Raw genomic sequence first — 26962 nt, 5'->3', positions numbered from 1 at the left:
AATAAGTATTTTAAACATTCCTGTAGTGCATAAAAGGGGGTGCAGTGATGCAGTGGGTTGGACTGGGTCCTGCTCTCCAGTGGGTCTGGGGTTCGAGTCTTGCTTGGGGTGCCTTGCGATGGACTTGTGTCCCCTCCCCCTCCGGCCTTTTGCCCTCTGTTGCTGGGTTAGGCTCCAGCTCCCTGCGACCCCGTATGGGACAAGCGGTTTCAGATATTGTGTGTGTGTGTGTGTGTGTGTATTGCAAAAAAAAAGCATTAAGGCCTAGGACATGTTAAGCAGTCTTTGCAAAGTACAAGTTAAATACAAACAAGCATCACTTAATAACAGGGACACAGCCTGAGAAATGCACCGTTAGGCCAATTTGTCACATGCTATACTTATACAAACGTAGATGGTATAGCCTTGATCACACAGTGTACTTTTACACACCTAGATGGTATAGCCTCGATCATAACTTGTACTTATACAAGCCTAGAGGGTATAGCCTCGATCATAGCATGTATTTATGTAAACCTAGATGGTATAGCCTCAATTGCAGCATGTACTTATACACACCTAGATGGTATAGCCTCGATCATAGAGTGTACTTATACACACCTAGATGGTATAGCCTCGATCATAGAGTGTACTTATACACACCTAGATGGTATAGCCCTGATACAGTCAAGAGACACAGGATACACAAGATTCATGATGCTGTTGCAGGCGTAACACAGCATACTGTTTTACAGTGAACTTTTTTATAAGTAGAAAGAGTACACTGTAAAATAATAAAGTTACAGTACAGTAAATACATAAACCAGTAACACAGGTGTTTATTATCATTAGAGTATTATGTACTGTACATAAATGTATGCGCTATACTTTTATACGACTGGCAGCACAGTAGGTTTGTTTACAGCAGCACCACCACGAAGAAGTAACACAATGCGCTACGATGTTACGACGGCGCTAGTCGGTAAGAATTTTTCAGTTCCATTACAGTCTTATGGGACCACCGTGATATACTGTATGTGGTCAGTCGTTAAGCAGCGCATGACTGTATAAAAAAACGTAATACTTGAAAATGAAAGACTACTTCAGCAGTGATTAAGTGTGTACCATTCATAAACTGCACTACTGAGTGTGTGCCAATTTTCCCATGTATCCAAGGCCACGAACAGGAACAGGGAACCGACAGACGGACGACGGCGAATGGCCGGTCTCTGGACTATTGCCTAGCAACCGAATGCCACAGCACTTTTCCTCGTGAATGAAAGTGTGGAGGTCCAGGAGAGCAGCAAAGCGCCGCAGTGAGGAACCAGTAAGAGACAGTGCAGCAGGAAGAATAATCAAGGACTTTTTCCTCCAAGTACCGAATTTAGACTTATAAAAATGATCTCTGAGATAAAAAGTCACTAAGTGACCATCACTGACTTTGAATGGTGGTAACGATGACAGCCCACCCCCGTCTCGTCCCACCCCATCACTGCACTTTGGTGACGACCTCATGGATGCCTTGGGTCACGTAGTCGATGTTCTTGCCGGTCAAGCTGCACATATTGATGTGTCCACTGGCCATCAGGTAGATGCGCTTCTCCTTGATGAGGAAGGCGACCTGCTGGGCTGCAGGGGGGGGCACAGAGATCCTATGATTAACGGGGCTGCGGGGGGCAACGACACGTGCCACAGCAGCCGACTTGACTCCTCCCTGCAGCCCATTGTACCGAACCGTGTGTACAGTTCAAATAGGACAGCGAATCACACGCCCCAGGTTGTTGGTGATTAAAGCCCATAAAACATTCAGCGGTTTAATGCACGTACAAAGTAAACAAGTATTACTAATATAAGTATAAAAATAATAGCTGCCTCCATGGAGCCTGACTTCCCAGGATCTGCTTCCTGCTGCAGGGAAACACCACGTTTGGCTGGACGATGTGACGGCATTTACGACAAGTATTTGTAAACTGCTCAGATCTATTGTATGTATGAAACATGCACACGGCTGTTACACTTTTGCATAAATTACACCCAGGGCTCTGTGAAAGGGTGTGAACCTCTTGTGTCCCTTAGTTTTACCGAAAAATGGGTTTTTAATGAGAATCAGAGTTTCTCATGTGACACAACAGGTGTGTAATGACCAGTTCCATGTGTGACCAGTTTCCTTTAGAGGAAACTGTGTGTGTGGTAGAAACACGAAAGTAGCGCAGGTGCAAAAAAATAAGTGAACCCTAAATTTCTTTGGTTAAACCAGATAAGTAAGTAGAATCAGGTGTGTATGACAGTCATTTGAGCTGTCCTTCACACCCAGTGTCCAGTACCACGGAGTCCACTGTGGCGAACGGACACTTTCGTCCGTTGCCTGCATTCCCACACTCTGCTCTGGAGGTCTCTGCGCCGCATGGTAAATCAGTGTACCTGACACTATTACCTACGGTAAACCGGTCCTCATCTCTACAGTGTAAAAGTGTAGAGTGTGACGCGCTGTGACAGCAGCTGTGTCCCAGAGGGTGGTCTTTTCCGACAGACCCCAATCCATGACCCTCCGCCCTCACATTCCTGCCCCCTCCCCCCGAAGGCCTGCGGCTCCTCGGCCTTTTTTAGTCGCGTCTGGTGAGAAGGGGGTCAGCTGCCGCTGCTGATCACTCTGCCGCTCCCCTGCTGCCCCCACGCCCCGCACTCTTGCTGGCCCCTCCATCCCGGCTCCGCTCCCAGCGGCACACGGGAACCCTCGCCCCTTCACAAGCAGACACTCTCCGGAAAGTTCCAGAGCTGCGCCATGGCCGAGGAGGAGAGCAAAAGCACTGTGGAAGATGGAGGTGTAAGGAAGGAGAAGTCGGAGGAGGGAAAGGCGCCGGCGGAGGGCAACGGGGACCCCCTGCAGGGTGCTGCGGCAGGCAAGGAGAACGGAGAGCTGCAGGTGGACGCCGAGCTGTTGCCCTTCGAGATCGTCAGAGGGTGGGTGAGCTGTTATGTCCCACATGGGGGGCCTAAACCTACTGAGGCCCACTGTGGTCCACTGTCTAACTGAAAGGTCCTCAGAAGACATCGCTGGGGGGGATCTGACCTCAGATTTTCAGTTTCAGCACTTTGTACATTGAATTATGACATCAGTGTCTTCTGTCTCTCAGCTGCCGCAGAAATTGAGTTGGTGCAGACAGTATAAACCACAGGAAGTTACTACAGTAAATATGTGGTAATATGGCTCATGTGGACATACAGTCAAAGTCGCAGACAGGTTCGCGGTCTGTGATGTGAATCCCAGAGCTGTTTAACCACACATCTGCGCTGGACCTCTTACACGTCTGACGCAGGAAGCCGCAGAACAGCATTCAGACGCTGAACACATAAAAAACTGTTTGCACAGATTATTCATTTTCTTATTTAAACAGCATTCTACACATTTGTGCCGTTATTATGGAAAATTTCTTTTATATAGATGCAACAGATATTTATTTGTTAAAGGACTACTGTTGCGGTGTATGAAATTATGTGGCATTTTATTTTTGGACTCACTGCAAAACATTTTGAGTAACAGATATATTAAAATGCATTAGGCACTACTTGCATTTATTATGTTGTTTTCTAGTACAAAAAACTTACAAAATAATAAAGGTTGTTAAATTTATTTATGTGGTATTACTCACAGGAATATTCTTTCAAATACACTTAGAATTAAAGCGGCGCAAAAAAACTAATTTTATCTTAGACGCGCTTTGTTTCCCCCTCCTGGTCAGTAGCGGTATTGCAGAAAATTTTGCCATTAAAAAAAAGGATTTATTTATTTATTTATTTATTTATTTATTTATTAGTTAGTTAGTTAGTTAGTTAGTTAGTTATCTTTCTCATTGTTCTACATTTCACTTGATGTGAAGTGCTTTTGCTTGGCCTCACTTTGATTGATAGAAGTCTATTAAATTTCACTACCCAGACCAAGCAGTGTCTCAAAAAGCCATCCCATCCACCCCGATGCTGTCACAGAACTAAAAAAATGTCCCAGTTATTCTAAACTAGACTCCGCTGATCCATATCTGCAAAGTTGGCTTCTACTGTGTCTGCCAGTTAACATCTTTTGAGAGCTTTCAAAATGAACTATTAACAGATACTCTCATTCATTCAGCAGACACTTTTCTCCGAAGCGAGGTACATCTCACTATTCTAATTCATTGAAAACATTTTATAATCAGGCAATGGGATTTTCAGTCAGTAAAAATAACATTTTGCAAGGACAAAAAACTTTACAGTGATCCCAGCTTTGCAGGTGCCAGTATTTCTTGGGCTTTTCCTAACAAAATTAACTAGTTTCTTCTATAGGAGCGTAACAAATACCCAACTCTGAGTACAGTGCATTACCTGTATGTACATATATATATATATACACATCCATCAATCTATTTTTGATAGCCACTTGTCCTGATCAGTGTTGCGGTGATCCTGGGCCTATTGCGGAAGCACTGGGTGCAAGGCTGAGGGGGCACACCCTGGAAGGGATTCCGGTCCATCATAGGTTTTTATAGGGTTTCATATGTAAATATATCTGTAGGTGTCATTTCTTGAAATAAAAATGGAGATCACTCGATGTGGCAGCTGGTGAAGATGTTCTGAGACGTGTTGTTGGTTTCAGAGCGACATGTCTACACAAGTTAGATCACGACGGCGGTCAGCAGGCTAATTAAACGCGCCGATTCCTGCCCTAAATGTGAATCATGAGAAAGACGTCGTGAGCCATCTGCTTCGGCACGTCCTCCGGTGCTCTCCGCAGCGCCTCGGTGGCCGATAGCAACGCAAGGCGACAGCAAGAGAAGAAGCGTCTGGCGACGTCACCGCGCTAATAATAGTGCGACCTGGGGGTCGTGCTGAGACGGCGGCCACATGTGGGGGGGACCCGCGGTGTCGGCCGCTCCCTGCCGCACAGACGCAGGCTCCTCCATCTGCTCCACAGCACGCCGTCCAAATTCAGAAATAAGTGTTTAGCGCTATTTACGAGGTGTAACTTTGCTCGGATCTGCACCTCATCCATTTACAGATCATCCGAGGACGGGCTGGATTTCCTGAATGGCGGACAGGGCCAAAAACTAAACTTGGAACAAAAAATAACTAAACAAATTAAAACAAGTAAAAACTTAAATAAAGAAGAAACAACACCTATAAAACACACACAACAGACAATAAAAATGTATAAATACATATGTACACTGAAATGTACATTCACGGAAACATGCCTTTCAAGAGCCACTCCTGTCACCCAATCACAGCTCGCGTTACATATCAGCCAATCAGCTAATCAGAGCACACGTAGCACATGATCCAGGCTCAGTGCCTCCCGCTCAAGTTTTCCATTTGCATATAGTTATGAGCATTCATATAATAAGTGTTGCGTATATATTTATGTTTATATCTGCACCTGTGTATAGTGTAGAAAAATACAAAACATTGGGAACGACGCATTTTTGGGAGCGACGGACAGTGTGACCCCCCATGTAGTGCGTTGTTCTGATGATGGACTGTCATGTATATGGATGTGTGTTCCAGAATAAATTCCAGAGAAGTAGCTCCAACTGTAGATGCAAATCTAGTTTTCAATCCTCTACACCGCACCCTCCCAATAAAAAAAATACAAAAGAGATTTCTGATAGCAGTTCATGGGCATAACATTCTAGTGAAACTCTCACTGTGAGAACAGATTCTATCGTAAAACTCTCACGGAAAAGTTAGTTTTTCCCCATGCTTACTGTGGAAAACAGAGTAGAGCTGTGCCAGGGAAGGAATCCCCTCCAGTAATATATTTTATTTTAAAATATTTGTTTTTTTCTGAGACAATATTTATTTTATTTATTTCGATTTAGCTTTTTTTTGGTTTTTTTATGAGACCCTCAGGAACACCCCTGCGACTCCCCCATTTGGGTTGCGACCATGGCTTTTGGGAACAATGTAAAAATGGCTCCGTGTGTGTTTCATTGGGCAAAGATGGAGAAAACATTGTGTTGCTCACATCGCTCTCCCCGCTTCCTCAGGGACAGGTTGGCATCCTTCCTCTTCAAATTCCAGTTCAAGAATGTGGAGTACTCATCGGGGCGCAACAAAACCCTCCTGTGCTTCCTGGTGGACTCCCAGAAGGGTTACCTGGAGGATGAGCTCCAGAGGGGCTACCTGGAAGACGAGCACCTGGGCGCCCACGCCGAGGAGGCCTTCTTCCAGCAGGTGCTGCCCGAATACGACCCCGGCCGGCGCTACCAGGTCACCTGGTACGTGTCGTCCAGCCCGTGCGCCGCCTGCGCCGCCAAGCTCGCCGAGATCCTGCGGGCCCGTCCCACGCTGCGCCTCACCATCTTCTCGGCCCGCCTCTTCATGTGGGAGGAGCCCGAGATCCAGGAGGGACTCAAGGCCCTGGCGGCCGCCGGCTGCAAGCTACGCGTGATGAAGCCCGTGGACTTCTCCTACACCTGGGACACCTTCGTGGAGAACGAGGACCAGACCTTCAGCCCCTGGGAGGACTGTCAGGAGAATTACGAGTACTACCAGGAGAAGCTCGCCGGCATCCTGCAGTAGAAACCTCGATTTTAAACCTCGATTTCAAACCGCTGCGGTCCGTGGCGCGGTGCATGTTTGGGATCGCAGTAAACAGCTAGTTCGTAGTAAAACACATGAGGAGAAGGTCGATAGAGGGAGGGACAAGGAAGCAGAACATAAATATATGGAAGTGACTATAAGAGTGAATATCACTACTGGCAATGTGAAGAGATATGAAGCAATAGGTTTACACAGTACAATAACAATAGCAATAATAATAAGAATACTAACAATAAAATTAAATAGTTAAGAGTGGACAGGTAGAGTAGATGTAGCGGCACAATTCTTCTTAAGATGAAAGGCAGCTATCCCTGCAGCCCTCAAACTCCCAGAGCAAACGTTGCCATGTTGCCATGGAGACGAGGCTGCAGTCCCCGGTTAGTCCAACGCAATGTCAATGTGTACAGTAAACCCCATTGACAGCTGTAACCGATGTTTACTTTAACCTCTTGCATCATGACTTAGGACTGAAATGAATATTTTCTTTTTCTACTTTTTTAAAAGGAAAACACAGCCAAGACCTGAAAAAGAAAGGCATTAAGATTTGTTAAATCTGTTAAATGCAAGATCTGACGCATAACCATAGCAAAGTGATGTAAAATAATAATGTACTAAAGGGGATTTGTCCATAATTTGATTACTGTTGACACTCAAAACACTACTGGGCTAAAAACAGCCCAGTTTGGTTTATTTTGTACATGGGTAAATACTGCATTAAACACTGTGTTCTCACCCAGTTTGGTTTAAATTGGTCATTTTGAGTTTTGCAGAATGTGGTGCATTTATTTTTATTCATTTTTCACGGCCCTCTGGTGAAAAGAGGAAATGGAGGTGGGGTTTGAGTTCAACCGCAGACACCATCCTCTAATTTTATTCATATAACTGATGCTTTTCTCCAAAGCAACTCACAGTGATTTACCCCTTTATACATCTGGGTAAGCGCCTTACTCCACGGAGGTGAGATTTGAACCTCCAGAGGTAGCAGTGCTAACCATTATGCCCCCTATTGTCTCTGCCAGGCCACGTCTGCCCTTTTGCTCATGATATTATAAAATATGGCTCAGCCAACTTTGTAATTTCTACAAAAAAGCTGTAATTTACCGGTGAAATGAGACCATGTTCATTCTTACTGGTGACTATTGATTGATGCAGGAAAATCAATAAAGTAAAAGGCATGAGGAGGCGAGTAACGCTCATCTGGACCTCAGGGATCGATTGGAGGGGTTTTGAAACAATACCTTCTCCTTCCGTTCCAGCGAGGGCTTGGATCCAATCCAGTGAGCGCGCACCGCCCTCCCACAGGCTCCTGGATGATCCCGAGGGTCCCGGCGGAGAGACCATCTGGCCACTGGGGAGGATCACTGAGGCTCAAAGGTCTCGTGCAGATACTGGAAAATGCAAACTAAGGCCACCTTCCTTTGAATGGGAGCGAAGCGTGGAACAGTCGTGATGCTAGACGTGAAGTTAGATGTCAGCGGTGATGCGGGTGATCGTGATGTTGTGTCTTTGTGCACTTCATTCATACAGGATTATTAAACCCAGGACACATCCATAAGGAGTTAAATATCCTTATATCCCATGTGTCCTTAAACGCAGCACTGAAGAATAAAGCCAAATTCAAGCGTCTAAGCCATTGTGAGCGGGAGCATAGTGATGGCACAGCCCAGAAAAAATGATTGAATTGTTGCTGAAATATCCTGAAAAACAAAAACGGCACAGATGTTAATTTTGACGTCACAAAGTGACCGAAGCGCAGCACTTCATGAGGGTTTTTATTTTTGGTGTTTGAAGAGGTGCAGCTACATGGAGCTATTAATTAGGACAAAGTGGCTAGGAGGCAAGCGAGGAGAGGAAAACAAGTCCAGACTGATATGGAACAGGAGATAAAGGTCCAGTTGGGTCGGTTCTGAAGATGTTCCATCATGTCTGCGGATCTGTCAGGGTGTCGGCGGATATTTGAAAACCATCGGACCCAGTCCGAGATACGGAGCATTCTAGGTTAGCGCAGGATCCGAGCGCCACCACCGAGGAAAAAGGCAGAACAAAAAAGTGGAGGTAGCTGCTGTCAACATGATAGCTAATGCAGCCTCTTCTTAAACGGAATTAACTAACAAAAGCTAATATAGCTTGTATAGCTACACTGGGAACTCTACAGTTTACTCCGCAGTGACCGCTAGGGAGTAAACTAACTCTACAGGAAAATAACGATGAACTTGTAAATGATTCAAAACTTGAACTCTGTAGGAATAATAAATAAAAAAAATGGTATGAAAGAAAATATATATAAAAATTAAATATTTATATATAGATGTATAAATATATTATAATTATATTACTCATTTAGCTGGCGCTTTTCTCCAAAGCAACTTACAGTGTTAAGGTTACAAATATTTACTCATTTATACAGCTGGATAATTTTTACTGGAGCAATTTAGGGTAAGTACCTTGCTCAAGGGTACTACAGCTGGAGGTGAGGCTCGAACCTGGGACCTTTGGATCCAGCTCTAACCATCACACTATTGGCTGCCTAATTACATATTATATAAATTCATAAAGAAATATATTTATATATTTTTAATAAAAATATTAAAATTTAATAAACATTCTATACATTTTTTATTACATGTATTTCTGCATACATTTTCACACAATTAGGAAACCAGTTTCAAGATAATTCTTTTTTTCTCTGTCTCACATGAGTGGCACAAAATTTCAGTGTTCTATTTGGATCCTTAAATTCTGATAAATTTATATATTTAATACTCCTTAAGCTTAGGGTAAGATTTGTAAAGGCTTGGTCTTAAGTTCTGTATACAGGGCTATTGTGTGACATTTACAGTATATATTGCCACTTACAACTGCATATATAACAAATCGTAATATATTTATTCATTTAGCAGATGCTTTTATATGTAACCAGAAGCGTAAAATTGTTTTTCCATCATTAAGATCTACTGAGAACCAAAAATAATGACTTGTGACTTGCAGCTGTGAAACGCACAGGTGTGACTGTAGAAAATTGCAAAGCCGTTTTTTTGCAAGAGCATTGAAAAGGAACTGATCTGGTAGATTCATGTAGCAGCTAAACTTTTTTATAAATACGACTTATTAAAGCTTACTGTAACTGTACAGACTTTTTTCTATTTATTATTCAGTATATAATTAAAGTTAGTGAAGGGAAGATGCTGAAGAAGCTTCAGATTCAACACATCACAGCGCTTTTGGTGCGCATGTCCCATATTTCTGCCCATGTAAATTATTAATAATCACAGTGGGATAATCTGGGGGTCAGAAGCTGTTGTCTGTTCTACAGCCAGGATGCGGAAACCTTGTAGAAACCTGGTGATCTCTGAAGAAATAAATATTAACTATATTAAAAGCTAAATATTCCTGCCTTTCAGTGAGGGCGCGGGGGCGTGGTGGGTTGGACCGGGTCCTGCTCTCCGGTGGGTCTGGGGTTCGAGTCCCGCTTGGGGTGCCTTGCGATGGACTGGCGTCCCATCCTGGGTGTGTCCCCTCCCCCTCCGGCCTTACGCCCTGAGTTGCTGGGTTAGGCTCCGGCTCCCTGGGACAAGCGGTTCAGAAAGTGTGTGTGTGTGCGTGTTCCTGCCTTTCAAATTTTCCACATGATTTTTAAGATCTGTAAGCATATAATTGCCTCAATTCAGGATAATTTAGGTACTTTAATAATTTTGGGTGTAATCTAGAAAAAACTTTATCCAATATCTTAAATCCATATTTAGACAGGGAGAAATTCTGACACTGAAACCTTTCATGTATGATTGAAATAAGGTGGGTAAGGACTTGAAGGGCGTGGGGGTGCGGCGGGTTCGGCTGGTGCCCACTGTGTGGTGGGTCTGTCGTTCGAGTCCTGCTTGGGGTACCTTGCGATGGTCTGGCGTCCCGTCCGGGGTGTGCCCTCTCCTCCTTCGGCCTTGCGCCCTGTGTTGCCGGGTAAGGCTCCGGCTCTCTGCGACCCCCGTTTGGGACAAGCGGTTGTTAACAACGGGTGAAGGACTTATGAAAAAATTAGACCTTCACGAGAAATTTGAAAAAAATTAAACTTTCTGGGATTCAGAAGGTTAAAGCTCAAGCATTTCTGTTTTTCACCACATTTAATCCTGTGCAGGGATCAGTAGATCAGGACTGTGACGTAGGAAGTACAGCATGTCGGCGACTAGCCAAGCTACATATATGAATGACTCAAAGACATGTCCAAAATAAACATGAAAACATCAAAAGTCAACTTTTGAAGTTTGTAAAAATGCACTAATTAAGTTTGGTACCCTCATTTAAAACCTTTCTGAACAGCAGCAGCACAGGTGAGAGTAAAAATCCAGGAATGACGTAATTCCACTGGAACATTTTAATTTCCACCACGGTCTGGGGACAAAAAAAGTTGTGCTGTTACTGCAGGGATGTCCAGAAATACACCCCGTTCTTACAGGGCAAAGTCTAGGGACAAAGCCTGTGGACGTTACATAAATGTCCCTCGCTACCCAGAGACACCTGTGTCCGTCTGCCGTCTTCTGCTCTGTGTTAGCTAAGACAGTCACTTTTTTGGAAGAAAGCAACCGTTATCCCATTAAGAAGCTATTTTAAGGGCCCTCTCTTTTTAGCTCACTTAGTCATAAGAGGTTTAACCACGATGCAAACCCTGTCTCGTCACTCTACTCACAGAGTCAGTGTTGGGCCGACCGCACCGGTGCCGGACCTTCGTCTTTCCACGTCCAAAGGCAGCCAACGGCACCAACCTGCCCAGCAAGAACGATGGGCAACCATGGCTCCAACCTGGACGATATTCTGGCTGAAGACATGCACCACTGGTACAACAAGTTCATGAAGGAGTCGCCCTCTGGCCAGATTACGCTCTTCGAACTCAAGGCCATGCTGGGACTGCAGGGCATGAATGAGGATGCGAGCAGCTACGTGGACCAGGTCTTCTTCACGTTCGACATGGATGGGGTAAGAGACTGAACTGGGATTCGGGCCGGAGTCCCAGAGGTCCTCCTGCTCATTGCTTCCTCCTCTTTCTCGTGGGCTGGGAACGTGGTATGATGTACTGTAGGAACAGTAGAAAACACATCAGAGTGGAAATCCCACCATGGAAATTGTGTTGTAGGTAATAGTTACATGAAGGTAAATAAAATGGAAAAAGTAATAATATAATATAATATAATATTGTGATAGGGAGTTTTTTTGCTTTCCTCTCCACTGTTGCCACTTGGTTTTTCTATTGTTATTTTGGTGACAACAGCATTGTATAAAAATTTTTAAAAATAATTTTTAATAGAGAAATATGTATATAACAAGCACAAAAAATTAATTGCATAAGTAATAATAAATAAGTAATACTGGCAGCTCAGTGGCACCCAGGCGATAAACGGTCTGCACGTAGTCGACAACGAGAGGACTAATAATAAGCCTAATGGATGAAGTGGCAGTAATGACCTCGGCTACGAGATAGGAACCGCACACCTGGACCTGGACCAGTCTGCTGCGGTTAACTAGGGTGGCATCCAGAGTGTGCAAGTCTTTGTCCGTGACGGACAGGACTCGTTTAATTTAGTGTCCTTGTCGGTACTGCTGTGTGTCACCATCATGGAACTGAGGCGTAAATCTTATAGAATCCGACGCTAATTTTACAGTAAGCCTGCAAGACTGGCGAGGGCCGGAATATTGCGCAATCCAAACCCTTGATGGTGGATTGACTGTGCGCCACGGTTACATCAGGTGTCACAAAGCGTTAAGTTCGTTATCCCCGAGCCTTAGTTGAACCCTTCAGTTAAATAGCTAATTATACTAAACACTTTGCAACAACTGCTACATTCAACTAATTGTTTTTATAGGCATAACCATTGTGTGCCGTTCTAACGTACCCTTTCCGGGCCTTTTTCAAACAAAAATTAATGTAAGAATGCAAGTATTAAATTTAACGATTTTTACAGAAATGCGCCAGAGTTTTTCGTACTATTCGCCTTTTTGGGCTATCATATTTATGCTTCAATAAAACACCTATTGTAATCATCTACAATTTATACACCCACTAAGCTTTAGGTGAAGCAAATGTGTATATAGAATATACTGTATATGGATGCATAAATGTGGCTATTTTTGGCACCTTATTGTGCATCTGTTTAACTCTTTTTGCTGATAGGTCCTTTTCCTAATAGAAAAACATCTTATATTTCATATATTTAAAGCTTGGTTGTAACAAATTTTAAAAATGTTACCAAACATTTATTGAAAACACAATTTTTCTTTTAATAATTTTTTTTTTCCCCCCAGATTTTTTGCACTGGTTAGCCCTGAATTAAAATAAAAAAGAAAAAAAATCTAAATTTACCGAGAGCTACAAAAAGCTTCAGTCACTGGTTTTATAATGTTCCAGCAGATGTCTTTGCTATTTAGAGCATCCCCTTAGGAACCTGCGATTACAAGTTTAACAACGCAATATTATTAGTGTAGATTTAATAGGCCTGAATTGAATGTATTCAAGTATCATGTTTAAATTTCAAGGAGAAATTCTCACAATCGACTGTTACTCTGAAATGTCTGGACAGCTATTTTTAATTATTTTAGCTATTTTTGAGAGATTAGTATTAGAAATATAGCAAAAGACAGCTGTGTTCATACTCAGTGTTCGTAATGTAAAATATGATAAATACATACATTCAAATTTTGTGTTTAAATAGAAGAAACATCAGGTGCTGCTATTTCAGTTTTTTTTTTAAACTAATTTCCATACATGAAGCGTGCAACAAAACACTTCACCTGGCAAATAACAACAGAATCAAATAATAAATTAATGTACCCTGGGCCATCAGCTAAGACTGGAAAGTCTGTTTGTAACTTGGCTTGTTTGTAAATTCCAAGTAAATTTGAACGTCCATTTTTACACTGTGTGAAGTGTAAACACCATGGAAACAAACTGAATTATCAGGGTCTGCATGTTTCAACTTTGAAGGAATTTTTCTCACGTTTGTGTCGGGAACCAACCCCATGGGGCATAGGGCATAAGGCGGCATACACCCTTCACACATTCAGTCACTTACATATGGGCAGCTCAGAGGGACCTGTTCACCAGAAACATATGTATTTGGAATGTGGGAGGAAACCAGAGCACCCAGGGGCAACCCACGTGAATATGAGGTGAGCTTTCACTCTCATCCCTGATAGCTTGGTTCACCAGGTTTAAAGTAGGTACAATTTGTATTTCTAACCCCCCGTTAAATTACATAAATTAACAATTTATATTAAATTTATTAAATAATTGCCAGAAAGAATACCATTCATAAGCAACTTGTTTTCGAATTAATCACTGAGCATTTATTAAGTGCCTTTCATGATGTTGGAGTTTTCTCCAAATAGATGTTTATTGATCTGATCAAGCAGCTACACGCTGAGAACATGGAGGTATTGGCTCACGTGTTTTTATAACTGATTAAAGTGATCATCTGCAAACCAGGTGCTTGCGGCCGCAGAAAAAAGCTATAGTGAGAAGTATGTTATGTACATTATGAGAACCACACTTCACAAATTGTATATAAAAAGAGTAATGCATATTAAATATATTTAAATACTGCTTTGGGAATATTCAAAATGCATTTTGACATTTTACATAGCTAAAATTGTTTGTCACGTTTTGTCATACATTCTTCACTTGTCTCCGTTGGCAGGATGGCTACATTGATTTTGTGGAGTATATCGCCGCTGTTAGTTTACTGCTAAAGGGAGAAATAAACCAGAAACTGAAATGGTACTTTAAGCTCTTTGATCAAGACGGAAATGGAAAAATCGACAAAGACGAACTGGAGACAATCTTCACGGTAAGTGTGGAAAATATGACAGAGTTTAAAGGGACATTAACTGAGCAGCTAGAAACTGAATACCTTTATGTTTACTTTTGCTTCATTTAGAGCAGGAAAGCTTCAAGGATCTCTGATTTCTGTCATATCTCCGAGTTCCCCGCTTCCAGTGCAAATGTCATTAATGAAACTAAAAATACATATGTGCCTCTGACTTTCTGCAGGCAATACAGGACATCACCAGAAAACATGATGTTCCTCCGGAGGAGATTGTTTCTCTCATATACGAACGGATCGACGTGAACGGAGAAGGTAAGGATAACATGTGCAACTCAACCCAGAGTGATGTAATCGGAAATAATTTCAGACACAATTAAAACAAACAGCTTTAAAAATATAATTAATTCTCAGTAGATGCTTTGTCAGCAGAATATATTTACAGTCCCAGTGATGATTTCCTCTCTTTTTATATAATGCACTTTGAATGTAATTCGGTTGCTGATAATTTCATTAAAGGTCATTGCTGTTACCTTAGTGAAAAACAACCAGGTCTAACTGTGCAACATAACATGTACGTGTGAAGCATTTGAATGTAAAGAATTATTTTTAGATTTATGAATATGAACAAAATGCCAGCTAAGCAACCAGCTAACTTTTGCCCCCTACCCCCTATTGACACAACTCCTACCAATTCCTTCCATTCCTCAGGGGAGTTGACTCTTGAAGAGTTCATCAGTGGAGCCAAGGAGCACGAAGACATCATGGAAATGCTTAAAAAAATGATGGACCTCACACCAGTCCTGGAGATCATCGTTAACGGGAGGCTGGCGAAAATGTGACAAAATTCAAGGAGCAAAGTTCAACCGACTGCTACATGCGGTCTTCCAAGAGCAGGAGTTGGAACTGGTTGACAAAAAAATTGTTTAGACGTAATAACAATTAAAATTGTAAAATTAAATAAGATAAAGCGATCTTAAAATTACGTCTAAAGAAGTCTTTAGTCAGTCAAAGGGAAGAAAAGGCTTCATTAACATTCGAAAATAAGCTAGGCAATTGAAAATGAGGAATCCCGTAAAGTGGCCTGCTCAGAAATCTCTTGCCTGGTGCCTTGATCACTTTCTCTCTGTCCCCATACAAGTAACATCTCAATGAATGTTCTGCATGTATATATATATGTCTATATATGAATTGCTGCTATAACCTGGTACTAACTCCTTTTTGACCTCCTTAATACCCTGGGAAGTCGGCAGGTTTATTTTAACCAGTGTTTACAGGGAATGTTCAACAACTAGGCAATAGAAAATAGAAAATAAATAGAAAAAACTCCCCGTATGTTAAAGTAACAGCCGTGTTGACGGTTTACCTTGTTGACAGATGCAAAGATAGTCCTAGTCCACCTTTTGCTGACTTTTCATCCAGATAATAGCAGGCTGTTCAGCAGTTTTCTAGTCCTCTTCACATTTTTAAAAGTTATTATTATTATTTTAAATTTGACCACACAGAGTCGCAATAACATACAGGTAGAGACAGTTCACTGAGGGATTGTAAATATGTCCACATACACAAACACAGGGGTCAAGGTCAAAGGTTACAATATATCACAGGTGTGATCGTGTAAAACCTTCGAATATCTTCCAGACAGGTTTCCGAAACCTTCTAGAATTCATTACGGTCATCGTGTAAATTAAGTTTTAATTTTGCAACGGGGAGGTAGGTGTGTAGTTCTCTTTGAAAAAACTACAAACCTAGCTCATTCCATGCCAAAGCACAAGACACTCAAAACTTGGTGGAGATGTTCCAGTTAAGGCAAGAACTGAGGGAACTGAAAAACCCAGACAAGGAATAGATCCTAAAAGATGCTCAAGTGAAGGGAATCCCTAGAGGACAAATCATTGTTTTAGCCTGTCCTCAGGCAAATAAACCAAATTTATGTGTCTGTGTGAATTCTATATAGGTATTTATTATTCTATATTATATCAGTATATATTAGGAAGTACTGTATATATAGGTGAATTATATATAGGTATATATTTAAAAAGTTACTCAAAATGTCTTTATTTGAAGAAGTTAACTATGTACTGGTCTGCCAACAATCTAATTCTGCATTCAGTTTAATTTGATTCATCTTGGAGTCACTGCAATTTTCATGTGTTATTCTCTTCTATTTAGCTCCATAGTTCATAGCAATGTCTTGTGTTTTCTGATAGTGTCACATTTCAGTTCTTTGTGCATATTATTCAAATGGTCCCATTTTCAGTTTACTGTGCATTGAAAAAATTGTGCAGAAAAATTAAACAAGATTTTTTCCAGATGGTTGAAATATTCATATTTGTATAGAAATATTTCATATATCTTGATATCTTATCTATATGTTTGAGATGGATAGGTTTCATGTGAATATATTCTCCAGTATTGTACTTAGGTGTGTCTATTCTCAGATCATGATATCTTCTACATGTATGTGTATTGTGGAATGGTCATAATACCTAATTTATAAAAAAATAATCCTAATTCAAAAACTTTTTACCAGTATTGCAGTAATTTTTAAGTTGGCAGTTAAATCTTTATGAATGGCAGAAAGTTTATTTTCTTCAGTGTGAACTTCATTAACCCTGTATGTATATATGTTGCCTTATCAATAAATCAAATAAGACCATTTGAACTGGTTCAATTAAGCATTCTTCAAATCTAAATATTTTGTTTTTGTAAAATTATTTATGAAATAAAAAATAAATGTATTGTAAATAACATTTGCAGTGGAGTGGCATCCCATCCAGGGTGTACCCAGACTAGCCCAGCGGCCCGTGCTTCCTGGACAGACTCCAGACTACCACGAACGTGACTCAAAAGTGAGTGGCAAAATTTTAAACATAATTTCTGTAAATATATTTGAAACCAGTTTGATTTGTTGGTAATATTTTTTATTGTTCACAAATATTTAAATAGTGAGGAATGAAATGAGTTTTTGAAAACACAAAATCATTTTCAATCCTTTATTTTGAATACTATGTCAGGGATTTAGCCACTACTCCACTTATGGGTAACATTGTATATAAATTTTGTCACAAAACAAAATTAAAAAGTTTATATATGCAATATTTAGAAGAGTTAATTTAAGTTCAGGCAGCCTTAAATTTCTCAGGAATAGCATAACAATGAGCAAGATAGAAATTCTGGGCCCTGTGCAGCGGTATAAAGGGCAATAGGCATGTGGTCCAATAGACCCTAGATCCAAAATCAATTTATAAATCAGAGCACTTGAAGGCTTTCATGGGGCTATTCTGGAACTTTTTCTTATGCTAGTACTGGGACTGCATTCATGTCATGTATCATATTTTCAGTGATTCCCAGGGCCATGAACTGCTTCTTAATACAATATAAAAATGCATAATCTTCCATGCAAAGCTTCATTCATTACTTGTTTGTGGATTTCTTTGCATCCATGCTCTGCCACACATCACACCTACAAGGATAGATGAATAACATAACACAAAAAAGTGAGTGAATTTTGCGGATTTTCCGTATTTCATTCCATTGCTAATACCTCCATTTGATTCCACTGCTAAAGCCTAAGGCTGGAGTTATGCATTAGTCATATACATCATCATTTTCTTATATGCTGATGAAAACTGAAGGAATAATTACTAAAGAATAATCTATAAGCTAAACTTTCCTCTGAACAATGAAATAAAAAATGTATTACAAATATTGTTTGTTATTTGACTTCTATGTAATACACAATGTCCACAATAACTGCATATATAAAAAGAAATTAGACTTTGTATCAGTTTATAATTACAGAAGGTTATTTGCAGGTACCTCATTGTTCTTTGATTTCCAGTCTTCATCAGTAATCGAGTAAAATGTAGAATGCCATCATACCAAGCAATACCAAGAACTGGTGTATATATAAAAAAAAAAAAAAAAAAAAAAAAGAGAGAAACTCCTAAGCACAACTGGATGAATTAGAACAGGTGGCTGATGTAAATATCAGGATACTGATTGCTGAACATATTCATTAGGAAAAAGGCAACTCTGCCATAAATAAGGTCCACAGGTGCTTACAGACAGCAAATTTTGCACATTTAAAAATGGGTGTCATCCAATACCGATAGGTATTTATTATTTTTTAAAAGAGCCAAAACATGAAAATCACTGTTTTGCCCCTTTTAAAAATAATAAATACCTATCGGTTCATCATTTTGAGTCAGCCTACGCCTAAGGGTCCTCTGATTACTCAACATATCCACACTGGGAAAAGTTATCACCTGTCATGTTTTAATTTGATGTACTAAGATACATGCTGGGCACAGTCCACTTAAATTTATGTAGAATAATCTCTATACCAATTAAATTTCTTCCCAGACTGTATGTTCTTTGAAGAACCATTTATTAAAATTAGAAACAAGCATTTTACTGCTGTAATACCATAATTGCTCTACCCATAGTACAGGGTTACATTAAACGTGGTGATCCAGGAGATTACAAGGATCAACATTTGAATTATTGTATCTTTTACTCCTGAAACTATGGTAATTTTATATAGGCTACACCGTTACGATATTTTAGTTAATGGAGAAGAGTTCCCAGTGGTCCTACATTCAGTGTTCAGAACTCTGAAGTATAAATTATAAAATATTTTTCTGAAACTTTCCAAGTGCAGTATATAATTTTCAAACTGAGTTTACTTCAAATTATTAAAAACACATCAGTTAAGATATACTTACAGTCCAACACAAGATGGAAAATCCAAACCAGGAGACGGCCAGACCAAATGTGCGCAAATAATCACCAATGTAAGGATAACAGCCCTTATGAAAAAAGTATTATATTAAAAAAAGTTAGATATAGTAAACTATGTTCAGTATAGTGCTGCATTTTATAACATATGAAAAGCAATGACTTTCATAAATTTAAATTATATTCTCCAATTATGTACATTCTTAAAATCACATTAATATGTTAAGGATTATATAAATATACAAATGTTATTTTATTACTTCCACCATTAGTGTATGTAACTACACGATGGAAGTATTAGTACTATTAATTACAACAAATAGTACTGGTAAAACATTGACATATACTAGAAATACGAGATATATAAAAATAAATACAAACATCACACATATATACATCGATGTTCCCCTACTTAACGATGGTTCTACTTACGATTTTTCGAAGATACAATGGTACGATAGCTATACGCATTCAGTAGAATCCGTACTTCAAATTTAGAATTTCGATCTGTTCCCATGCTTGCGATATGTGGTACGATACTCTCTCTCCCGCTGCTGGGCGATGGCAGCGAGCCACAGCATCCACTCAACCACGATTGCGGTCTCTGTAGCGATCACGCTAATGAGTGCCAACAACCGATACTGTGTCGACAACATTATTCTATTTCGTGTTTTCGCATCCCATCATGTCTACTAAACACCCATGTGCGTCTCCTGCTTAAATTTGCAAAGTTGTAGGCTATGGTAAGTGTTCTGAGCATGTTTAACGTAGGCTATGCTATGATGTTCGGTAGCTGCGGTACTGTGTTTTTCAACTTACGATTTTTCCCCACTTACAATGGGTTTGTCGGAACATAACCCCACCGTTAGTTGAGGAGCAGCTGTATATATACACAATAATTCACATTTGAACTGCTGAGCTTTACACATTACATGAGGGTAAATCTAAAAATATCAGCAACATATGCATAAAATATTTAATACATTAGCCTTCATATTGGGAGGAAATGAACAGCTGTGATATTTACCGTATTAGACAAGTAGGGATTTAGGCCGATCTTACAGCCGTCCAAGCTGCTGAAAGCGCCCATGGCGTCCTGCTGGCAGCACTGCCTGGGCCAGGGATAGTCCGCATCAATGTTTTGTTGCCTGAAGTAGGAGTCAAAAGTCACCCAGTCTTGGGGTCCATTTACTCCACAGCATTTTTTCTGTGCAACAAACAGAAAACAATTAAATTCTATCCAAGACCAATTTCTCCTGGTGCCAAGAATCAACTGACAAAGACCTCAGAGCCATGATGAGATAGTTCAGAGAACAATCCAACACTTTCTTCAGTATTAAAGTATTAATGTATCATGTTCAGAGAGGCTGCTACATACCATAACACCACAGACTTGGAGGAATACACAGAATCAGTGACCGGACACATCAGCAAGTGCATAGATGATGCGACTTCCATCAAGACCATCACCACACGTGCAAACCAGAAACCGTGGATGACTGCTGAGGTGTGCTCGCTGCTGAAAACCCGAGACACTGCCTCCAGGTCTGGCAACAAGGCCCCCTGCACAGCAAGAGCCAATCTGTCCCGGGCAATCAAAGAGGTGAAGTGCAACTACGGAGGAAGAATCCACCGTCATTTTCTAAATTCCAAGGACGCAAAGCGTATGTGGCAAGACGTTCAGGCCATCACAGACTACAATGCTACATCACTTGTCTGTGATGGTGACGCCTTGCTCCCAGCCTCGTTGAACAATTTCGACGCACGGTTCGAAGCACAGAACAACATGCCAGCAAGACCACCCCAACTCCCACCGACCGGGTACTCTGTCTGCAGTAGACATCAGGAAGACTCTGTCCAGAGTTAACCCACGGAAAGCTGAAGGTCCTGACAACATACCTGGCTGGGTACTCAGGGAATGTGCTCTTCCACTTGCAGATGTTTTCACAGACATCTTCAACATTTCCCTGAGCCAGGCAGTTGTCCCTGTGTGCTTCAAGACGACCACCATCGTCTCTGTGCCGAAGAAATCATCGGTGTCCTGCCTGAATGACTACCGACCGGTTGCACTCACACCTATCATCATGAAGTGCTTTGAATGGCCGGTCATGAAACACATAAAGAGCAGTCTTCCTACCATGCTGGAACCATTCCACTATGCCTACTGTCCCAACCGTTCAACAGAAGATGCCATATCTGCTACCATCCACCTTTCTCTGACCCATCTGGACAAAAAGGACAACTATGTAAGGAAGCTGTTTATTGACTTCAGTTAAGCATTCAACACAATCATCCCTCAGGAACTGATAACAAAGGCTGAGCCTGCTGAGTATAACTACCTCCCTCTGCAACTGGATCCTGGACGTTTTGACCGGGAGACCACAGTCCGTCAGCATTAGCAACTCCACCTCTAGCACCACCACACTGAACACCGGCGCTCCCCAGGGCTGTGTGCTCAGTCCACTGCTGTTTACCTTACTGGCTCATGACTGTACTGCAAAGTTCAGTTCAAATCATATCATCAAGTTTGCTGACGACACTACAGTTGTGGGTCTCATCAGCAACAATGGTGAGTCAGCATACGGAGAGGAGGTGAACCAGCTCGCAGAATGATGTAGAGACAACAATCTCTCTTAATGTTGACTAAAGAGATGATTGTCAACTTCAGGAAGACCCGAGTAGATTTTCACTCACGACTGCACATCAATGGAACAACTGTGGAGAGAGTCAAAAGCTCCAAGTTTCTTGGTGGGCACATAACGGAGGACTTCTCCTGGACTCTCAACACCACCTGCCTAGTCAAAAAGGCCTAGCAGCGTCTTCACTTCTTACGGAGGCTGAAGAGAGCCAAACTCCTCCCTCCCATCCTTATCACCTTCTACAGAGGGACGATAGAGATCGTCCTGAACAGCTGTCTCACCGTGTGGTACGGGAACTGCACAGCCTCCGACCACGAGACCCTGCGGCGAGTTGTGAGAACAGTCGACACCTCATACAACAACCGCTGCATCCGCAAAGCCACCGGCATTGCCGACAACCCCCTTACCCCCCTCACGGACTCTTCGCCCTGTTGACGTCTGGCAGGACGTACAGGAACATCCGTGTCACCACCAGCAGACTCGGCAACAGTTTCTTCCCTGCGGCAGTCAGATTACTCAACAACCTGCTGCCTCCCAATGCTCACCTGGCACAGTCGAACAGCGAACCCAGCATGACTCCATACGCTACAAACTGCCTTCAGTTTACAGCCCTTCCCCCCCCCCCTTTGTATTTATTGTCCTGTTCTGTGTTGCACCACGGTCCCGGAGAAACAACATTTCGTTCCACTGTGTACAAGCTATATACAGGAATGACAAAAAAAACTTGAAATTGAACTATGGCCCAAAGTCCTATAAATGTCACTTTAGGGACAAGTGGATCACGTACCATTAACGAGGTCATAATGAAGTTAAACTACAGCCAAAATGAACTTTGGGTCACTCAGAGACTTCATTTAGAATTACATGTGAATATTGCAATATGAAAACAGATAGTTCCCAAAAGTGTATTAAGCGTATTTACTTTCAGTAATTACAAACCACAAAGTAAGAGTAAATATTTTCCTTGGTGAACTATAAGGTTACCTCAATCATGATTCGATTCCAAGCAGCTGTTACTCCCTTTATTTTGTAAATCTCATCCTGGTTGCTGGGCACGACCCCTGGAAGAGGCTTATTGTAGTACTGTAGCATCTCCTTGAGGAAAAGGTTTGGTGAAAACTGCAGGAAAAAGAAAATGTATCAAATGTAACCTTTAAATCCAGGCTTAAGACCTATATGTTCAGAACTGCTGCCAAGTGACTTGCTCTTTTTGTTATAATTTGTTTTGATGTTGTGTATTATATCTTTGCTATAATACCTTTAGTGTGTTATTTTTGATATTTTATTGTAATTTTTTATGCTGACAAATGTGTGTGTACACACACACTACTTTGAAGTGCTTTGGGAAGTGACTTTGAAAAGTTCCCAGGTTACCACCATGTTCTACATCACCTGTGATAATCTATTTTGACTCCTGTATGATATTTGTTAATTTATGAAAGCCCAAAGTTTGAGACATATGACACTAGTTTCTCAGTACAATCCCACAATGCTTTTCAGATTTCCATTAGGATGCCTATATGTTTAATTTATTGTATTTAATACTCATGATTTTCTTCAGCTTTATGGATTTGCAGAGCAACAGGCCTACTTACCCAGTCTTTGTGTGTTGCAGCTGTTATAGCAGACGCCATTTCAAACGCAAAGACAATCAACATCAGTATGAAATACTACGAAAATAAAATAATAAATACAGGTTAATTACAGCAATTTGAGATATAATCACACTTTGGACATGTTTAAAATATTCAAAATATATTGTTAAATTCATGTAATATAACTTTTTCCAGTAATTTTCTCTTTGCTTAATGCAGTTTGTTGAACAGATTTTTTTCCAGCTCACCGCAAATATGAGTTTTTTGCTGGACTTCATGATGGCGTACATTCCAAACACAGGCACGCAGATGAAGGCGAACCCTGTGAAGAGGCCGATCCAAGCTGCCCTCCACACGCTCTCGCTGCCCGTTGCGTCAACCAGCACGTACACACCCTCGTGGTCATAAATGAAGTAGATGCACATGGCCATCAGAGCAATGCCGCAGCACTAAAAAAGAGCAAGGGATAAAATGCTTCACAATACAATATGGCTCTTTCAGCTGATAACGTGGATTTAATTTTATTTTGCAAGGATCAAAATTTTTAAAACCTATAAGACAGAATCACAAGTCCAAAGAAAAAAATATTTCCTTTAATAAGTTTGTTTGAGACTCAGATAAGTCACACAATATGCATAATGTGCAGCACCAAACTTAGCCATTGACAGGCTGCCCATCTGTATGTTCCATCATCCAAAATTAAAATCTGGGTTTTTCTTTTCTTACCAACTTTATGATCATCAAGCTATTGCACTTGGCAATGCCCCGGGGTGACTAATCAATCAACAGAGCAGTTACATACATTTACTCATTTATCTGACACTTTTCTCCAAAGCAACTTACAATTTTAAGGTACTTACAACTATTTACCAATTTATACCGCTGGGTAATTTTACTGGAGCAGTTCAGAGTAAGTACCTTCTTCAAAGGTACTATGCCTGGAGGTGGGATTTGTACCAGCAACCTTTGGACCAAAAGGCAGTGGCTGTAACCACTGTAGTACCAGCTACTAATTTCCATCCAAATATGCAGGACACTGTACAGCCTGCTTATAGACATTTTCTGTTCATATTTTTTTTCACGTTTCAAATTGTTTGTAACGGTCAGACTTGATGGTTTGGTACAATGGTACCTGTTTTATCCAAAGTACACATCAAAACTTACCACAAGGACAAAATTTGCCCAAGTTAGAAGGCTCTGAAGGCAACGGTGTCCTGAACTGGAATAAAAAGCCATGGTTTTGTCCCGACACCCTTAAAACAGAACGAAAAATATGAAAAAAAAAAATGCACCAGACAAGGTAAGACCACACTAAGAGCACTGCTATACTAAAATCCCCTGTCTTCACAAAGCACATATGCCTGCAAGGACACAAGTTTGAGATAATGTTTTTTGATTTTAATTAAATCAATTTGTCTCATGATTCTATACATATAAAATACAAAGGGAAGTCAAAAACTATCTGTAGATTAGCAAACATGGTGGTTAAATGCAAATTATTGTGGATACTTTTTCACTTGCCCTTGTATATTAAGTATGTAGCATATATAAATCAAGCTGTTTCAGAATGCTATATACATTACTGTACATACACATTATTTTCATCTTTGTCCAAGGTGACTTACAGAAAATCATAAGAGATATAAAAATTAGAAACAATTTTTAAAACTTTAAGACATTTCTGGTGGGGTGACACTGTGTGGGAAGATCTCACACTGAATAAAAGCCACGATTCAGATAATTAGTCAAAGTATGGGGGTGGAGAATGACATTATGCTTCAGCTGCTGAGACACACCTGTCCTCAGTCTCCAGGCAGGTATACCTGTGTTCCCTATTGAGATAAAGCAATGATTAAGTGCAGAATTTAAAACATGGTGTGTCATATAAAGGAAATTCTTCCCATTGAACCCAAGGAGGTGTCTTTTCACTTGTTCCGTCGTAACGATGAATTTAACACAAAAAAAAAAAAAAAAAAAAAAAAAAAAAAAAAAAAACACTCCCTGCATTTGCACCCCCGATCACTCCCAAGTCAGACACTCCCCAATGTGTCACGTACATGTTTCAACAGAACTGAGAGCAAAACACCAGAAACCAGAAATACTTGAGCTGAACGCTACGCCAAAACCTGAAAATAACCGATTCACAGATTCACTCATAATGATTGGGGGTCAATGTTAAGGTACTTATTTACCCATAGCAACTGGGTAATTTTACTGCAGCAATTTAGGGTACGTGCCTTGCTCAAGAGCATTACAGCAGGAGGGGGATTTGAATCTAAGAGCTTCACATAAGAGCTGGAGTGAACCTAACCAATGCACCACCTTCTGTTACATAACATTAAACATCCTATTTGTCATGTTAGTTTTACATGTGTAACTGGGAGATTATGACCTGACATTCAAAGCATAAATAACATGCGGGGGGGGGAAGTTTGCTGTAAGTTCACTTTTCAGCAAGGTTGACAATTTGCAGTGTTTTTTTTTTTTTTTTTAAAGCTGTTTTTCCCTCAAGTAAGGCTACACCATTTCAAATAGATGGAAATTTAATGCATTTGGCACGAGTTGTATACCTTTAATTACCTAAAAAAATGCTTAGCCCAGCTCATCCACCAGCACTGTAAGATCTTGGGGATTTTTTTCCCCCACACTCATCTTAATTTATGAGTCATAAGTCTGATATACACACACACACACACACACACACACACACACACAATATGAAGCTGATACTCAGAAAATGGGACACTGGTGGAATAAAGAGTGGATGCATACTATTGTCAAACATCCCAAACCATAAAGACACAAACTTGCACAATGAAATAAATGGGAATAGACCAATGTGTTAACTTCTGTGTTCATATCCACATGAAACACCTAAGCAGTCCCAACTTTGTCTAACAAGTTGGTCTTCCATCTAAATGGGATCCGCACTGGGGGGAACCCAGAAACTGTACAGATTTGTAGCAAAATATGAATTTATCCCCCCCAATATAGAAAAAGTTCAGTTGTCAGCAACACACCCAGACCAACAGTAAACTCGACAAGTATTTGATCATACCCCTTCTCATACTGTATATAATCATCCCCATGAGCAAAAGGAATACACAATGTGTGTATTAAAGAATTTATGGAAGCTTACCTGTTTCCAAGAAAAATTCCAACAGAATATATTACAATACAGATGTTTAAAAACAACCCAAAATAAAAATGCCCCTGTACAGCAAACATCCACTACAGCACTAATTCTCACAGTAATATGACACTCCGGAAACCTGTTTGGGAAGCTCTGGAGGTGGGTTCAGATGATGCATTGTTGTTAGTCAGCTGTTGTGGAAAAATAAACACCTTTAGAAAATGTACAAAGTATCTCAGAACAATTACATTTTCATGCTCTGATTCTCAATCATATGAAGATTAAAATTAAAAACTTGGCTTGAGTCAATCACCACTTTAGCTATTCAAGTTGACATGGGGAAGTTACTGTACCTCCAATTACCTTGGACGCAATTTATTTTTGCCAATATTTTAAAACCTTTGACTCATTCTGTGATCTTGCCAGCTTGAAGCACTATATGCTGAAATTAAATCATATTGCCCAAAGATAGAATGTATTAAATTACAAATTAGA

General features: G+C 40.6%; 3 protein-coding genes across 4 annotated transcripts; 2 read left to right on the top strand and 1 right to left on the bottom strand.

Annotated features, from left to right (window-relative positions):
- The first annotated feature begins 2605 nt into the window (after positions 1–2605).
- Positions 2606–7568, top strand: LOC108924781 (C->U-editing enzyme APOBEC-2-like). The gene is made up of 2 exons (XM_018736333.2): positions 2606–2940; positions 5997–7568. Exons 1-2 carry the CDS (start codon positions 2762–2764, stop codon positions 6529–6531), a joined length of 714 nt encoding a protein of 237 aa, XP_018591849.2. The 5' UTR covers positions 2606–2761; the 3' UTR covers positions 6532–7568.
- Positions 7569–11322: 3754 nt separating this feature from the next.
- LOC108924791 (guanylyl cyclase-activating protein 3-like) lies at positions 11323–15209 on the top strand. Its single transcript, XM_018736349.1, has 4 exons — positions 11323–11517; positions 14232–14381; positions 14585–14672; positions 15069–15209. The coding sequence occupies exons 1-4, from the start codon at positions 11323–11325 to the stop codon at positions 15197–15199; spliced, it is 564 nt and encodes a 187-aa protein (XP_018591865.1). The 3' UTR covers positions 15200–15209.
- Positions 15210–17377: 2168 nt separating this feature from the next.
- On the bottom strand, positions 17378–26570 carry LOC108924782 (uroplakin-1b-like). Of its 2 annotated transcripts, XM_018736336.1 has the most exons (10): positions 26474–26570; positions 25131–25166; positions 24499–24587; positions 23583–23783; positions 23335–23409; positions 22724–22858; positions 20128–20307; positions 19088–19171; positions 18180–18258; positions 17378–17823 (listed from the first exon to the last, which is right to left on the bottom strand). In XM_018736336.1, the coding sequence occupies exons 3-9, from the start codon at positions 24568–24570 to the stop codon at positions 18208–18210; spliced, it is 798 nt and encodes a 265-aa protein (XP_018591852.1). In that variant the 5' UTR covers positions 24571–24587; positions 25131–25166; positions 26474–26570; the 3' UTR covers positions 17378–17823; positions 18180–18207. The 2 variants fall into 2 exon arrangements, with proteins under 2 accessions (XP_018591852.1, XP_018591850.1); XM_018736334.1 differs by lacking the exon at positions 25131–25166.
- Between the last annotated feature and the right edge of the window lie 392 nt (positions 26571–26962).

Source organism: Scleropages formosus, chromosome 3 (genome assembly GCF_900964775.1).
Source record: "Scleropages formosus chromosome 3, fSclFor1.1, whole genome shotgun sequence".
NCBI classification, from domain to species: domain Eukaryota; kingdom Metazoa; phylum Chordata; class Actinopteri; order Osteoglossiformes; family Osteoglossidae; genus Scleropages; species Scleropages formosus.
This window is presented reverse-complemented; position numbering and strand designations above follow the sequence as displayed.